This window comes from Mixophyes fleayi, chromosome 4, assembly GCF_038048845.1.
Source record: "Mixophyes fleayi isolate aMixFle1 chromosome 4, aMixFle1.hap1, whole genome shotgun sequence".
In the NCBI taxonomy this organism is placed as follows: Eukaryota; Metazoa; Chordata; class Amphibia; order Anura; family Limnodynastidae; genus Mixophyes; species Mixophyes fleayi.
The window spans coordinates 74,561,528-74,577,971 of record NC_134405.1 but is presented as its reverse complement, the minus strand read 5'-3'; the positions used below and the strand labels follow the sequence as shown (position 1 = coordinate 74,577,971).

Below are 16,444 nucleotides of genomic sequence, written 5' to 3'. Positions count from 1 at the left end.
TGATGATGATGATGATTTTCTAAATGCATTTTGATATTCAATAATTGCATCAGACGTCTCTATGTAAGGAGATACCTTGGTTTTACTGAACATTTAAACATGGGAAGGGGCAAAGGATGGCAGACATGAGGGAGCCAAATGAGAGCCGGCAGGCAAGAGGAAGGCAGGTGAGACAAGACAGAAAGGTATGGGGCAGGTAGGCAAGAGACAAAAATCAGATTTTGGAGAGCCTCTAGAAAGGCAGATAGGGTGTGGGTGAAATGTCCTGTCTTTTTGACAGATAAGCAGAAAGGGGGAAGCGCACTACGGATGTAGATAGGTGAAAGCAGCGGAATATCAGGATAGTCCAACCTGAGATAATACGAATATATAGAATATTTTGCGCTAGACCTAAATAGTGAAATAATGATGAAATGTCCTAATATGGTGATATTTATCTTTATCAACTTTATCAACTGATGATAAATATCACCATATTAGGACATTTCATCATTATTTCACTATTTAGGTCTAGCGCAGAATATTCTATATATTTGTTTTGACAGATAATACCACTTATTTGCTTAAAACATTATTGTCCCATAGATTGTAAGCTTGCGAGCAGGGTTCTTTTACCTCTCTGTCTGTATGTATTACCCAGTATTGTTTTATTAATGTTTGTTCCCAATTGTAAAGCGCTACGGAATTAGCTGGCGCTATATAAATAAATGTTGATGATGATGATGATTTTCTAAATGCATTTTGATATTCAATAATTGCATCAGACGTCTCTATGTAAGGAGATACCTTGGTTATACTGAACATTTAAACATACCTTCCACTTACACACAGTGGAGACAGACATTTCGAGGAGTATACAGGATATCAGTTTTTTAGAAACTAGTGCCTCTCTGAGAAATATTCCTTATTCTACCTATCAATTCACTAGGAACTAATGACATCACTGTGACTCATGTTGTTAGTGACCCCATAGGCTGTCATATTGCTTCAGTCCGCAATATGGCTGCCTCCGCTATGTGTAGGAGAAAAGTCCATATTAAAAAAAAAAAAATAACCTAATAACGTAAACAATACATTTCAAAATACTGTAATTCAATAGTAAGTTCATTTAACATGTTACCACTGTATTTTAATTAATACAGCAATCATGTTTACTGACCATCCTTAACATATCTCGCACAAATAAACACCTGGGGCCTGATTCATTAAGGAACTTAAATTAAGAAGTTTCTTATTTAAGTCTCCTGGACAAAACCATGTTACAATGCAAGGGGTGAAAATTAGTTTTCTGTTTTGCACATAAGTTAAATACTGACTGTTTTTTCATGTAGCACACAAATATCAACTTTAAATTTCAGTGTACAAATAAGCTATCAAGTATTTGTGTGCTACATGAAATAACAGTCAGTATTTAACTTATGTGGAAAACAGAATACTAATTTGCACCCCTTGCATTGTAACATGGTTTTGTCCAGGAGACTTAAATAAGAAACTTCTTAATTTAAGTTCTTTAATGAATCAGGCCCCTGGCACATATAATTCTTCATTCGTATTTACTTCACTAAAATCATTTCATGTGATTTGACAGCATCCACGCATGCGATGGTCACACTCTCACACCTGTCTGCATTGCAACATTCCCTCCTTGACTTTTTAGTAAGGCAGAAGTTAATTCGGCAACACTAACTTTCTGACGTGGTAGGAAACTTGCCTGCCTCGTTAATCACCGCCGTAGCAAGGATGTTCACTTGTCAATCTCGCAGACGGCTGAACAATGCTCGGACGTCAGATTTTGTTTAATTGAATTTATTTTAAGGCAGCTCGGTGACACATTCCCAGTTACTCATGTGCAGGAGATTGTTAACTGGGAGAAAGTAGCACACAGCATGGTGTATTCTATATCATTCATCTTTCGGGTTCTCCTCTTTAACAACATACATCATAGGAACAATGTGTAGTATCGGTATTCCAAACTGAATATGTATCAAGGATCCATGTACCTGTTTCAGAAGTAAGTCCAGGCACATCTGTTCTTACAAGACAGAAATAGTTATACAATACAAGAATATGTGTCTTGAAGACACATATTATTTCTCTTACAGAAATACTGCTTATTTTGTGTTAAACTTGATGAATTAGCAAAGTTCTACTTCTATAGCCTGAGATGTGTTCCATTCTCCAACTCAGCAGCCATCCCGTGGAAGCAACCTTTACCTGAGCCTTCATCAATACTCTCCTCGAACCAGTGGTCATTCTGATGAACCCATTCTCCATTACACTTGAAGAAGATCTGTATGGCAGGCATAGCTCTGCAGCGGAGGTTGATGGGATTGCTCTTGATGATGTAGGCATCTTCAGGCTCCATCTGGAAGTAAGGAAGGGTACCTGGGGCTGAAGGCAGGGATTCTGGCATGGCTTCTCCATTGTTGTTTCCTGGCAGCATAAAGTGAGAAAATTGGTTAAAATAATAACATCTGTCTTTCTTCATGCCAATAAAAAAAAAATGCAATTAATTAGTCAAATGCTGCTAAAATATCTGAGACCCTCACTTCCTCCTGGTACACTTACATTGAAATACAGGCATCAAATCTCCTAAAACATTAACATTACAAAACAGAGCAGTCACCTATACACAGACATCAGAATAAAAGACACAGAACTCCAACCAATACACAGACTTCTTACCAGGGGCATAGTATTTCCACTATGAAGTCCTCCACTCTGCTCCTCTGAGCATGCCTGGCTCCCATGCATGAGCAGAGCAGGGGCCTCCAGAGTGGATCCACCGACATTGCCCAGCTCACCTCAGAGTCAGCCACAAAGCAGCCACAAGGGCTGTTCCGGTGGTAGTTCTGGCACACCTTCTACCACCTCCGAACACCCAAGCATTAGGATACATAAACCTCTCCACTCCTCCTAATACCAAGACACGTATCTCTGACCACCTCCTAATATACAAACATTGAGACACAGACCACTCAAATGCGCCTAATATACAGACCTCTCACATCCTCCTAATATGCAGACCTCTCACATCCTCCTAATATGCAGACCTCTCACATCCTCCTAATATGCTATGCAGACTGTTCGCTTACTCCTAATATGCAGACCTCTCACATCCTCCTAATATGCAGACCTCTCCCCTCTTCCTAATATGCAGACCTCCCACCTCCTCTTAATACGCAGTCATCTCCCCCTCTTCCTAATACGCAGTCCTCTCCCCCTCTTCCTAATACGCAGACCTCCCACTTCCACCTAATGCGCAGACCTCCCACCTCCTCCTAATATGCAGACCTCACCCCTCTTCCTAATACACAGACCTCTCAAATGGGCCTAAAAGAGAGACATTAGAATACAGACCTCTCATTTTCTAACTTACAAACATGCCACCTCCTCCTAATACGCAGACCTCTCCCCTCCTCGTAACACACAGACCGTTCGCTTACTCCTAATATACAGACCTCTCACCTCCTCCTAATTCGCAGACCTCTCACCTCCTCCTAATATGCAGACTGTTCACTTACTCCTAATATGCAGACCTCTCACATTCTCCTAATATGCAGTCCTCTCATCTCCTCCTAATACACAGACCTCTCATCTCCTCCTAATACGCAGACCTCTCACCTACTCCTAATTTGCAAACCTCTCACCTTGTCCTAATACGCAGACCTCTCATCTAGTTCTAATATGCAGACCACTTACCTAGTCCTAATATGCAGACCTTTCATCTAGTCCTAAGACAGAGACCTCTCACCAAGTCCTAACACACAGACCTTTCATCTAGTCCTAATTCACAGACCTCTCACCAAGTCCAGATATGCAGACCTTTCATCTAGTCCTAATATCCAGACCTCTCGCCAAGTCCTAATACACAGACCTCTCACCAAGTCCTAATACACAGACCTTTCACCTAGTCCTAATACACAGACCTCTCGCCAAGTCCTAATACACAGACCTTGCACCTCTACCTAATATACAGACCTCTCGCCAAGTCCTAATACACATACCTTGCACCTCTACCTAACATACAGACACCAGAACAAATACTTCTCACCTGCTTTTAGTACACACATATATGGACACATCATTCTTGCCTTACCCTAATGCCTAGCATGTACTGATAGATAGCTTATTAAGATACATATCAGGTCACCTCTTGTCCACAACAAAGACTGATTGTTGTATTTATTTTTTCTGGGAGATTAAGAATATTTATCACTGAGTTCAGATGCACATTCCTTTCTCTGGCTAACAGAAATGTCAGAGAATCCTAATTATCCAATCACACCCACATATAAATCTAGGTCATAAGAGAAGCGTAATGGAAAGATAAGGGGACTAATGACCACCTGTGACTGGCAGGCAATCAGCGATGCACTACCTCTCTATTGATTAGTTATTGTACAGTGTCATTGTAAATAACAGCAAAGCACCTATAGGGGGCAAGGAAATAAATCTACCACAAGGATATAAATTTGTACCTATAAAAATATGCTGATAAAACATCTGCTCCTTTCTCCTTGCAAACTTTCACAAGTTCCTTTCAGAGACAATTGAAAGCGGCAGGGAAAGCTTAAAAGGTTTTCTGATAGTCTCCACCCACAGCCTAATAAACTCCTGTAGCAAGTAAATATTACTTGCTGGGAAATGGTTTTATCACAGTGCTCGATTGCAAAGCACAAAGAAAAGGATTTCTGATTTTCTACAAAGCAGGCGGCAGGTATAAGGTGTTTAATGCACAGAGCGGTTGCTAGTAATTAGTAAACATGGCAAGTAATCGATAGGACCAAATTCGACCAAGTATTTTAGTGGATGTGAGCGACGGAGTATGTGTTTATATTAAAGAAATACTCGTGCTAAATGAAAATAATGTTATGTTCTGCAACTGAAACATGTTTCCTTGATTGAAATGGTGCAATCAACCACCTCTCACTCAGCAAGCAGATCGTACCAGTCACCTCCACCCATGCAGCAGTTATACTACATAATACTACTGGGTTATTGCGGCCTGATCAGACAATTCCTTTTCATCTCCAGTGCTGCTGAATCTGGTTATAGTTCAAAAATAATATTATCTCAGCTGTACATGTATTTTGCATTTTGCCCAGCTAGGATTTGCAGCCATCCATAATATTCATAGTGGTGAAGTTATGTAGAGATTTCAGCAGTCTATACACTGTAGGATCCGAAGCAAGTAATAATATCAAAGCAATTAACACCTCCTGTGTGGTATAAAGTGCTTGCAATGACAGGTATAGGATCATGCAACACCTATTACAATCACTTTTATTCCTGTCGCACGCTGACCTCATACACTGCCAAATTCTATAGGTGAGAACTTCCACCTGCGCTGGTCCCGCTACTTTAGATTTGTTAGACTTGTGCAGTGATGTTGCATGTGTATATTATATGTATGTATATATATATATATATATATATATATATATATATATATATACAATGGTTCAAATAAAGTGAACAGACCAGTACCATCAACAATACAAAGGGTTTTATAAAAGGAAAATACAAAAAAGTCCAAAACAATCAAAGAAAAAAACACAATTACAAGACGTTTCCTATATATATATATATATATATATATATATATATATATATATATATATATATTAGGGGTGTGCACCGGGCACTTTTAGTGTTTTGTGTTTTGGGTTCTGATTAGCTTGAGGTTTTGGGTTCTGATTTGTTTTGCCAAAACACCTGACGAAAGGTTTTGGTTCTGATTTCGGGTTCTGAGTTATTTTTTTAAAAGCATAAAAAGCACTAAAATGCTGTTTTTTGGTTGTTTTCCACTCCTACGCTATTATTAACCTCAATAACATTCAATAACAATTATTTCCACTAATTTCCAGTCTATTCTGAACACCTCACAATATTCTTTTTAGTCCAAAACGTTGCACCGAGTTAGCTTTCTGGACTGCGTAGTGGAGTGGGCCGGGTACCCAATTTGGTACCGGGGCCACAATACCTCCGCCTTCAAATGGTATATATCACCCTCAACTGTTCTGAATTCCACTGCACAGCTGCCTGCTCCTACATCCTCTGCAGCATATACAGGGTGTAGTTCGAGCGCGTCAATACCTCTTGTTTTTGACGATGACAGGTCATTTTCATTAATTTTGGATTTGGCACCAACACTGAATGTAGTTTAATATCTGATACGCATCTATCTGGACTGCGTAGTGGAGTGGCCCCGGTACCCAATTTGGTACCGGGGCCACAATATATCACCCTCAACTGGTCTGAATTCCACTACACAGATAAAAACAAAGAACATAGTATTAAAAATGGCAGTTCCCCTTTTTTGGAACTACAGAAACAAAGAACGTAGTAATAGAAATGGCAGTTCCTCTTTTTTGGAACTATAAAAACAAAGCACATAGTAATAGAAATGGCAATTCCCCTTTTTTGGAACTATAAAAACAAAGAACATAGTAATAGAAATGGCAGTTCCTATTTTTTGGAACTACACAAACAATGACCGTAGTAATAGAACTGGCAGTTCCTATTTTTTGGAACTACAGAAATAATGAACGTAGTAATAGAAATGGCAGGTCCTCTATTTTGGGACTGCAAGAATATATTGCTCTATAATATTTTTTATACCTTTTTAATTATTTTTTTTATATATTTTTTAAAAAATTGTTTAAAATTTTTTGGGAGATTTTTTTTAAAATTTTTTAAAAGATTTTTGGCTAATTAAAAAATTGATATGGACTTATCAGAAACAAATACAGGACAAAAGCACTACTGGACTCAGCAGCACAGACACTGGCCAAAGCACCACTGGAATCAGCAGGACAGAGCACTGGAAAAAGTACTACTGCACTCAGCAGGACAAAGCACCACTAGACTAAATAAATCAGCAGGACAGAGCACTGGACAAACTACTAATTCAATCAGCAGGACAAAGCACCACTTTTGTAAAGTTATCAGCAGGACAGAGCACATCAACCTCCCTCTTCACTAACCACAGGGAGAATGAAGATGGCGGCCGCGAGCTGGGCATTTATAAAATCCGAGTCTCGCGAGATCCGACCCGAGACTTGGATGTCATAGCCTCGGTTTGGATGCATTTGGTGGCCGAAGTTCCCGAACAGTGCTCGGATCCCGTCGGATCCGCACTGTTCCGGTGGGCTCGGAGTAGCGAAATCCGAGCCCGCTCATCTCTAATATATATATATATATATATATATATATATATATATATATATATATATATATATATACATTTGAGGGGAATTTCCCTGTCACATCACCTTTCTCATTTACACATTAGTTTTTCTGACATACATATGCAAAGGTGCTGAGGGAAGATTAGGCCACTTACAAACCTTCAATTTATCGTATCATAAACTTACTGTCATGAAAGGTCAACCCATATTTTAGGACTTATGTATCAGCCGAGGGCAGCTAAAAATGTAAATGATAACATGATAGGCTTCCACACAGCTATCAAAACTATTCCGGAAGATGAATGTGTCAAAGGTTATTATCCTCCGGGCACCTCCAAGGGAAAAAAAAAAAATCGGAATTTTAACACCCCTACTTTCCTCTGACTGCCCAAGTGAGGGATTGTAACTCATTATATGTAATAATGTTGTAGTGTCAAGCCCTCACTCAATCTTATCTAAATTGCTGCATCCATGCATGCACAAGTGTTTTTTAAACAGTGCTGACAGATTCAGCTGGTAAAAGGACAATATTAGCTTTATTAGTATTTTATCTGTTTTATTAGTTTATTGACGTATAGAAAAAATTGAAATAAGAATGTAAGGTAATAGTACTATATGTAGTTTTAAGCTCAAGTTATACTTTTCACGAACCTCTTACATTCCATTTTTAAAATATTTGACAGCTCCTATATTTAACAGTGACGTTCTGAACCATCCTGTTCCCTGACTGATAGGATGACTTATTAGGCTGGGTACACCCTACAGGTTTTACAGTCGATTATCGGGCCAATCACACGATAAACGACTGTTTGGTCTGATATTGCATTAGTGTGTACACTAAAACGATGAACAATGGTCATTCCAAAGCTCATTGTATCTTTTCATTTGATTTTTAAGTCGGAATAAAAATCAACGATGGAACGATGTCCTTCCATTTCTGCAGTGTATATGCATTACCAATCAAGATCTCCATAGATTATAGATTCATTGGGGTATATTTACTAAATTGCGGGTTTGAAAAAGTGGAGATGTTGCCTATAGCAACCAATCAGATTCTACCTGTCATTTTGTAGAATGTACTAAATAAATGATAACTAGAATCTGATTGGTTGCTATAGGCAACATCTCCACTTTTTCAAACTCGCAGTTTAGTAAATATACGCCATGATCTTTTCAGCAGATGGTTATGACAGATGAAGAGCACAGATCTGAGGGTAATCTTTTAAAACACGTATAGTGTGCACACATGAATTGACATGCTGATCGGGACTTTTTTTTCTTTCAGTCATTTGTAAAATCGTTACTGATATGGCATCATGAGAAATTTTCTGTAGTGTGTACCCAGTCTTAGTGTAGTCAGCATGAAATTTAGTGCCAGACAAAGTAGACCTGTGACTAGGGTTAGCAATAGTTAAGAAATGGCTCTTTCATCACACAGCTTCCATGACAAACTTCGTTTCATTTCATTAATGACCACCTGTGACTGGCAAATTGAGTGAATTAGAGAAATTGCTTAATATGAGCTAATCGGAAGAGGGAATAAAGTCACTACATTCTGCTCTGCAAAAGACGCCATAAAGTTAGAAAAATGTTATGCATAAATGATATGTGGCTGCTGCATGGGGCAGGGAGATGTAGCTATGGGGTGCATTATTTTGCACCACTGCTGGAGACAAGTGCACTTTATGATTCCAGATTGGTTGAAGATTTGATCTGACTGGTATTCAATATGAAGTATGATTGGGACACTTGTCAACTGCAGTTCATAAAAGCATTTATATAATAATAGTAAACATAGCATCATACCATGCTTCTTATTGGAGTGCTCTCCATATAAATCTTTTCCCTACCAGTAAATATGTATAGTGTTATAGTTTTGATATAGTGCATACAATTATATGCTGAAAAACATACACAACATTTTTAAGACAATTTCCTTGTCTACTAGGGCGTGATTCATTAAGGAAAGTTGAATAAAAAATTGAGTAAGTAGTTTCCTGGACTAAACCATGGTACAATGCAAGGGGTGAAAATTAGTATTTTTTTTTTGCACATAAGTTAAATACTGGCTGATTTGTCATGTAGCACACAAATATCAACTTGAAATTTCAGTGTACAAATCAGCTGTCAAGTATCTGTGTGCTACATTGAAAAACAGACAGTATTTAACTTATGTGCAAAATAGAAAACTAGTTGTACCCCGTGCATTGCAATATGGTTTTGTCCAGGAGACTACTTACTCAATTTTTACTTAACTTTCCTTAATGAATCAGACCCCTAGAGCTTACAATTTAGTTTTGGTGCCTGAGTCACAAGGAAATAAAGGGACTTGTAAATAAACTATAGGCTGTTCTTTGGGTTTCTGTGATAGCATAAGTTAAACTTCCTATAACTGCTTAAAGCATAAACCATGAAGCATCATAACTTTGTTGAGCCGTGTGCATAAATGCATACTATCTGCAAATGGTGATGGGGTGTCATGTAGCAAAAGTGATTGTGTGCAAAGCTCATTAATCATATTTTATACAATGCAATAAAGTGTAATTAATAATGACTAAGAAACTTTGTGAGTAGATGAAGATGGTGTCAGTTCTCTTTGCATAATTCACTTTTCTTTAGCAAAACACTTCATCATCATCATCATCATTTATGTGTAGAGCCACTAATTCCGCAGCGCTGTACAGAGAACTCGTTCACATCAGTCCCTGCCCCATTGGAGCTTACAGTCTAAATTCCCCTAACACACACAGACTAGGGTCAATTTGTTAGCAGCCAATTTACCTACCAGTAGGTTTTTGGAGTGTGGGAGGAAACCGGAGTACCTGGAGGAAACCTATGCAAACACGGGGAGAACATAAAAAACTAATGACAGATAAGGCTATGGTCGGGAATTTGACCTCAAGACCCCAGTGCCGCCAGGCAGAAGTGCTAACCACATAGCCGATGTGCTTGTCCAAAGTCACAATCAGCTGACAAAGTTATTAGAACTGGTGACTCCATCAAGTCACACTGGGTCAGGACGGGGCTGAAATATAGGCAGCAGAGGCAGAAGCTTTGGGCACATATCTATCTCTTTCTTGTTCCACATTGTTTCAGTTTTTATGTGTTTTATTTTTATTTATAGTTAGTTTCTGTATAGTTTTTTAAGCACTCTTAATATACTCCAAGGTCTCTTCATTTCCAGTTTTTTTATACAACTGAAATTGGACCCCTCTTTCCATGCTTCACAATTTATCACCACACTATTTGTTTTAAATATAAGCTAATATGCTACCTGCTAGATTGCTAGCACCATTACATGTACAGCCATGACTTGTCTATTCACCTTATAGAAATGTTTGTCTACTTCCCTTCCCTTCACCATTTATTTCTTCTACTGGCTAATTATATTGCAAATCCTTCTTCTTGTATTGTCATGTATGTTTTCTTCTTGTTGCAGCCAACCTGTTTGTAATACATGCCTGTACTGTGTGGAGCCAAACCTATACATACCTACATGTTTTATTTTTAATACAGCACGTGGGATGTTACACGTTCAGTTCCCTGCCAAATCAAGCTTACAATGCAATGTTGGTCCCGGAGAGAAAAGTCACAAGGCATTGATGTATGGTATTTAGCAAGTCTGTTGTGTGATTTCTCTTCAGTCAGTGTCTGCTACCACTAAGCAACTCCTTCTCCATATACATACCAGCCCATTCTCGTGAAGCAGTCCTGATTCTTAGCACAATGGCTAAGTAGTTAGCACTTCTGCCTCATATCACTGGGGTCTTGAGTTCAATTCCTAACCATGGCCTTATCTGTGAGTAGTTTGTATCTTCTCCCTGTGTCTGTGTGGGTTTCCTCCGGGTGCTCCAGTTTCCTCCCGCACTCCAAAAACATACTGGTAGGTTAATTGGCTGCTAACAAAATTGACCCTAGTCTGTGTCTGTCTCTGTGTGTCTATATTAGGGAATTTAGACTGTAAGTACCAATGGGGCAGGGACTGATGTGAGTGAGTTCTGAGTTCTCTCTACAGTGCTGTGGAATTAGTGCCGTTATATAAATAAATGGTGATAATAATAATAATAATAATTCTTTTGCATCTAAAATGCGTTGTGGCACACTGGAAAATTCCCATGGTTTCATGCAAAATACACACACACAGACACAGTGGGGGAAATTAAGGTCGTGCTTTAGACAGATCAGGGCATGATTTGAGAAGGTTGAGATGTGGCCTAATTTGATCTGCTCTTCCAATTAGGAGAACAACAATCACTCGCCTTCTCACCCTCTAATATCCTTATAATCTATAGTGGAGAATACATTGAGGCTTCTCTAATAATATGTGCAATGTACCCAACATAATCTGTTTTTGTCATCTTTCTAGTGCAGTTTAAAAATGGTACCAGACATTTGATTGGTTGCTGTGTGCCATAGCATATTTTCGCATACAGCACCTTTTTCTTAAGCAAGACACATAATGCATGGTGTAAACCTACAGGAGTTAAAATACTGAGTCATTAGTATAACTGCTGGCACCTTCCCTTTGCTTAGTTCAGCTCTGTCACTGGTATCTCTTACTGGAACATTGCCTGGGCCTCATACACTAAATTGACCTGCCTCTCTATCAGGACACAGGCCTTTATCTGGCTTTACTCATTTCCCAAGAATGTATTAACGTCCCCATGCATAGGTCACACTCCTCCCATCAAATACCGGGTGACAGAAAGAAAATTGCACTGCCAGCTGCGCAACTACGAAGGACGAAAAATCAATTCCCCTTGCAATTTGTGGCAGAGGAAAAACTTCATCGACAGGTGGTTGGTATCTGGTTGCATTGTAATATAGAAAGGGAAAAAAAAAGTTATCACATTCACACAGCGTGTCCCTAAATGTCTCACTTCTGCTTATCAAGCCACTGAAATTTGATTGTGTCTTTCATTCATGTGAGAATAAGGCCCATTTGCAGATATTCAGCTGTCTGTGAGTTTTCTGCCAGGATATAACCATTCACACAGTCAAACGGCAAAGATTTATGAGCCGTCAGCCTGAGTTTCAAACCGATTGGTTTGGCTGCAGTGTCAGCAGAAGAGAGCAACAGCATCAGCGGGCACCGGGAGTCTGGAAAGTCGTATTATACTGAGGCGAGATTCACGTCCCCTCCGACAGGAAAGTTAAGAGTCTGACAGGCGTGATGCTTTATGGATGATATCGCTTCAGATAATAGACTGAAACACTCACGCATGAGGGAAAGCTGAGAAACAACCAAAAGGCTCAGTAGATGAGGTGAATTCAGCCAGAAGCACAGAGTGGAAGCTAGGTTCTACACTGTGTAATAAAACCAAGCTTCCTATTTAATTCATAGTTGCGAGCAGATTTTCCTCTGAAGGTGTACCTATGAGCTACACACAGTAGAAGCAGCCATTTTGAGAACTGAACCAATATTTTTGAAAAGCAACCTATCAATTTACTGGGGACCTGTGACATCACTGAGGCATGAGATAGTTTGATAGGTTGTCAGGCCACAAAATGGCTGTGTGTAGCTCTTACCATTCTGCTGTCTGAGGCAGCCAATGAAATCGCTCCCATCTCACATCTTACAGTACACGTCAGCATCAACATAATCTGTTTTTGTCATCTTTCTAGTGTTTAGAGTTTGACTCTCCCTATAAAGCCATGTGGTCCTAGCTAAAACACCAAGATGTGTGAAATCAGCTTTTAGATTACTTAGCAAGGTTTTGGGGATGGTAGCAAAGCAGGAAAATCTATGGGCCCTTCACAATTGCGGATTCCAAGATAGACTCAAAAAGGCTATGAAACATGTCCCAAAAAGGAGCAGGACCACCAAATATTTAACAGAATATCCCTATGGACACAATTCTGCCAACATCTGGAATCAGGATTAAAGAGTTGAGGAAATGCTGGTGGGCAGTTCAGTGGGCAGATTGTCCTATGGCGTATACTCTGCATCTTCATGTGGTGAGATGGGAATCCTGTCAGCAGCAGTCATCATCCCCAGGTGGCGGACAGAGAACCTTTGAAGGATGGTGCCATCCCCCCCTTGCAATACACACACTTTCTGCCGACCCCGGCAATTAATATATCTGTATAATATTGGCTGTAATAGTGTTAATGTACAGACTAGGGGCCTGATTCATTAAGGATCTTAACTTAAGAAACTTCTTATTTCAGTCTCCTGGACAAAATCATGTTACAATGCAAGGGGCGCAAACTAGTTTTCTGTTTTCCACATAAGTTAAATACTGACTGTTTTTTCATGTAGCACACAAATACTTGATAGCTTATTTGTACACTAAAATTTAAAGTTGATATTTGTGTGCTACATGAAAAAACAGTCAGTACTTAACTTATGTGCAAAACAGAAAACTAGTTTTCACCCCTTGCATTGTAACATGGTTTTGTCCAGGAGACTGAAATAAGAAGTTTCTTAAGTTAAGATCCTTAATGAATCAGGCCCTAGATCCATAGATTGTAAGCTTGCGAGCAGGGCTCTCTTACATCTCTGTATGTATGTTTTACCCAGTATTGTTATATTATTGTTTGTTCCCAGTTGTAAAGTGCTACAAAATCTGCTGGCACTATATAAATAAATGTTGATGATGATGATTGATCCCTTAGAGTCTACGCTCACATTTTGTTTCACCAGTGTCCATAAAAGAAATTAAATAAAAGGTACTGAAAACAAATAAAAATAAACCATTTAAGGGTTAATAAAAAGTCTCTAAAAATAAATATTACAAAATGTGGGCAAAAGTTGCTGCCTTCCTAAATTCCCTTCTCACCATACATTGTGTGAGTGTCACAAACTCTTGTGAAAATGTGTGATTGTGACACAGAATTATAGATTCCAGCCCACCCCCACCCAAAAAGAAATATGCCAGCCGCAATATTTGTCTAATCCCAGCCATAGCCCACATTTCTCCCAAAGTAAGAATTTTTTAGCATGGTCCCATCGTACTTCTGTTTAAATAAGCTCATTTTATTTCTGGATAATGCCCGTAAAATACAAAAATATTTATTATAATGTGCTACAAAAAACTCTCTCCATTCCAAGTAAAACAATATAATATTAACTTGTTTAAACTAAGAAAAAAAATATAAGTTATGCTCATTTGAATTGATGCATCAAAAATTGTGAAATTGAGTCTTCTCAAAAAGGGTCAAAAACCTTGTGGCCTTGAAGTGGTTAATAAAACTTGTGATAGAACAGTGATTCCCAACTCCTCATGCTCCCCCTTCCTCAACAGGACAGGTTTTAAGGATATTCATGCTTGGGTACTGGTGACTTAATCCGTGCCTCTGTCTTTTTGATTTACCCATTTGTGTTCATGTAAGGATATCTTCAAAATCAGGACCATTGTATCATCTTGTGTGCACTGTCAGTCCGTCTCTATATAGAGAGTAAGCATCTGTCTACCTTCTGCTCAGGTCTCAAACAAAAATGAAATTGGAAGAAAAACACATTTTTTTTGGATCAGTTTTTCACCTATCCTGTAGACTCAATGCAATATGTTGCATCTTTAAAAAATGGACAACAAAACACATAAAAAACATGAAGAAGGAAAAATTGGCAAAGAAACAGATGTACAATGTAAGTAAAACAATCATATACTAACGTTAACTGCGTTTTCATCAAAAGCATCTAAAAAATAAATATTAAAAAAAGAAAATATTTCCATCTGTACATACTATATGCTTATTTTTTTTTCAGCTGCAGTACCACTCACAGCCCGTATTTATAATGGTGCTGTGTTCTACATGAATCTGTAAAATATCCTTATTTCTGTATAGCACACAGATATATCGTAGTTATGATCCACACTCATGCATGTGTAAAGGTACCATAGCCGTAGATGCTCTCCTGCCTTCTTCTGCATTCTCGGCTTCTATGTGTAGATACAGTAAACAGGAGATATTTGCGGCTCCTCTTATTAATATTTAAACAAATAACCCTTGGTCTTGCCAGCTGGCCTAAGAAGTGAACATCCCACATATGCCAGGAGAGTTAAAGGGAAGCGAGGATTGAAGCAAGGATGAGGGCCAGAGCAGAGGATCGGCGTGGTGACAGCTGCAGCATTTTGGAAAGGAACCTGCGCTTAACTTAATCTTTCCTGTCTTAGGGGGAATGGAGGAGGCGATGAGAAGACAGCGTTCCGAAACTCTGGCATGCTAGACAACGATCTAAAGCAAAACCCAACATTGCTCTGCCTAAGCTCTATCATCAACTGACTCCTCTAAATATTTGTTGAAAACATTAATTTGACATTAATTGCTAATATCCCTAGTCTGTTACGTTTCCTACAGCTCTGTTAGCATTCAAAGTACACCGCACTTCTCAGAGCCAGCGTATACACAAAGTGTGAGGACAAACATGGACTATATACAAACAAAGCATAAAAGTGCAGAGCAATAATCCTTAGCAATGCATCAAAAGTTGGATCAATCTAGTGCAAGTTAAACAATGAGCGCGTATTTGATTGGTTGTTATGGATGTTTGTAGTAAATTTGCAGTATACTATATAATCTGCACAGTGTTTTCTCCAGGCTCCTGTCATCTTAGACTTCAGAAAAATGTAATTTACTTTGGTTGCAGTGGCGCACGCAGGGGGAGTTTCTGAGTCTCTAGAACCCCCCCCCCCCTCTGCGCTAACAAAGTGACCACTGTCCTATACAGCAGCCGCGGCGCTGTCAAAGAAGCGCCCGCGGCGGTGCTGTATTGTATACAGCACCGCCGCAGACGCTTCTTAGACAGCGCCGTGGCTGCTGTTTAGGACAGCGCTGGCGAAACGGAGCTGCTGCGCATGCGCAGCAGCTGTCTCTCGTGTTTTTTTTTGTTTTTGCTTTTTTTTTTGGGTCGGCGGGGAGAAACCCCCCCCCCCCTCTCCCCGACAATCCTCCATGCGCCCCTGAGTTGTGTAGTCAAAGTACTCTCTGCTTCTCTCTGTCTCTCTCTTTCTTGGACTTCTCTGCTCTCACATCCTATTTCTTTCTCTCTCTCTCTCGCCCAACTGTAGTCTCCTAATTCCACTACGCAAGCTGGGTCATGCATGTGCAGATGGACCCCACTGCCCTGGCAGAGGGGTAAATTCACCATTACAGCTTCCAGCCAGTATTTCAATGCAGCTGCTCCGTTAATTTTTTAATAGCAAATTGCTGCAATAATAGATTTCCTATCACTGTATCTATCGCTATAAAAAAATCTATCTTATCGCCGCTCTGGCACATACTACCTAGCAACCCCTCCCAATTTG

General features: G+C 39.3%; 1 protein-coding gene and 1 long non-coding RNA gene across 4 annotated transcripts in view; one reads left to right on the top strand and one right to left on the bottom strand.

Annotated features, from left to right (window-relative positions):
- Positions 1-10,781, top strand: part of LOC142151632 (uncharacterized) — an 82,891-nt gene extending 72,110 nt beyond the window's left edge. For both annotated transcript variants that reach the window (XR_012691220.1, XR_012691222.1), the window contains one exon: positions 10,633-10,781. This is a non-coding gene — a long non-coding RNA (uncharacterized LOC142151632). The remainder of the gene's footprint in view (positions 1-10,632) is intronic.
- UNC5D (unc-5 netrin receptor D) overlaps positions 1-16,444 on the bottom strand; it is a 397,571-nt gene that overhangs the window by 239,406 nt on the left and 141,721 nt on the right. For both annotated transcript variants that reach the window (XM_075207473.1, XM_075207472.1), the window contains exon 2: positions 2,215-2,433. In XM_075207473.1, coding sequence (XP_075063574.1) covers positions 2,215-2,433 — 219 coding nt within the window. The remainder of the gene's footprint in view (positions 1-2,214; positions 2,434-16,444) is intronic.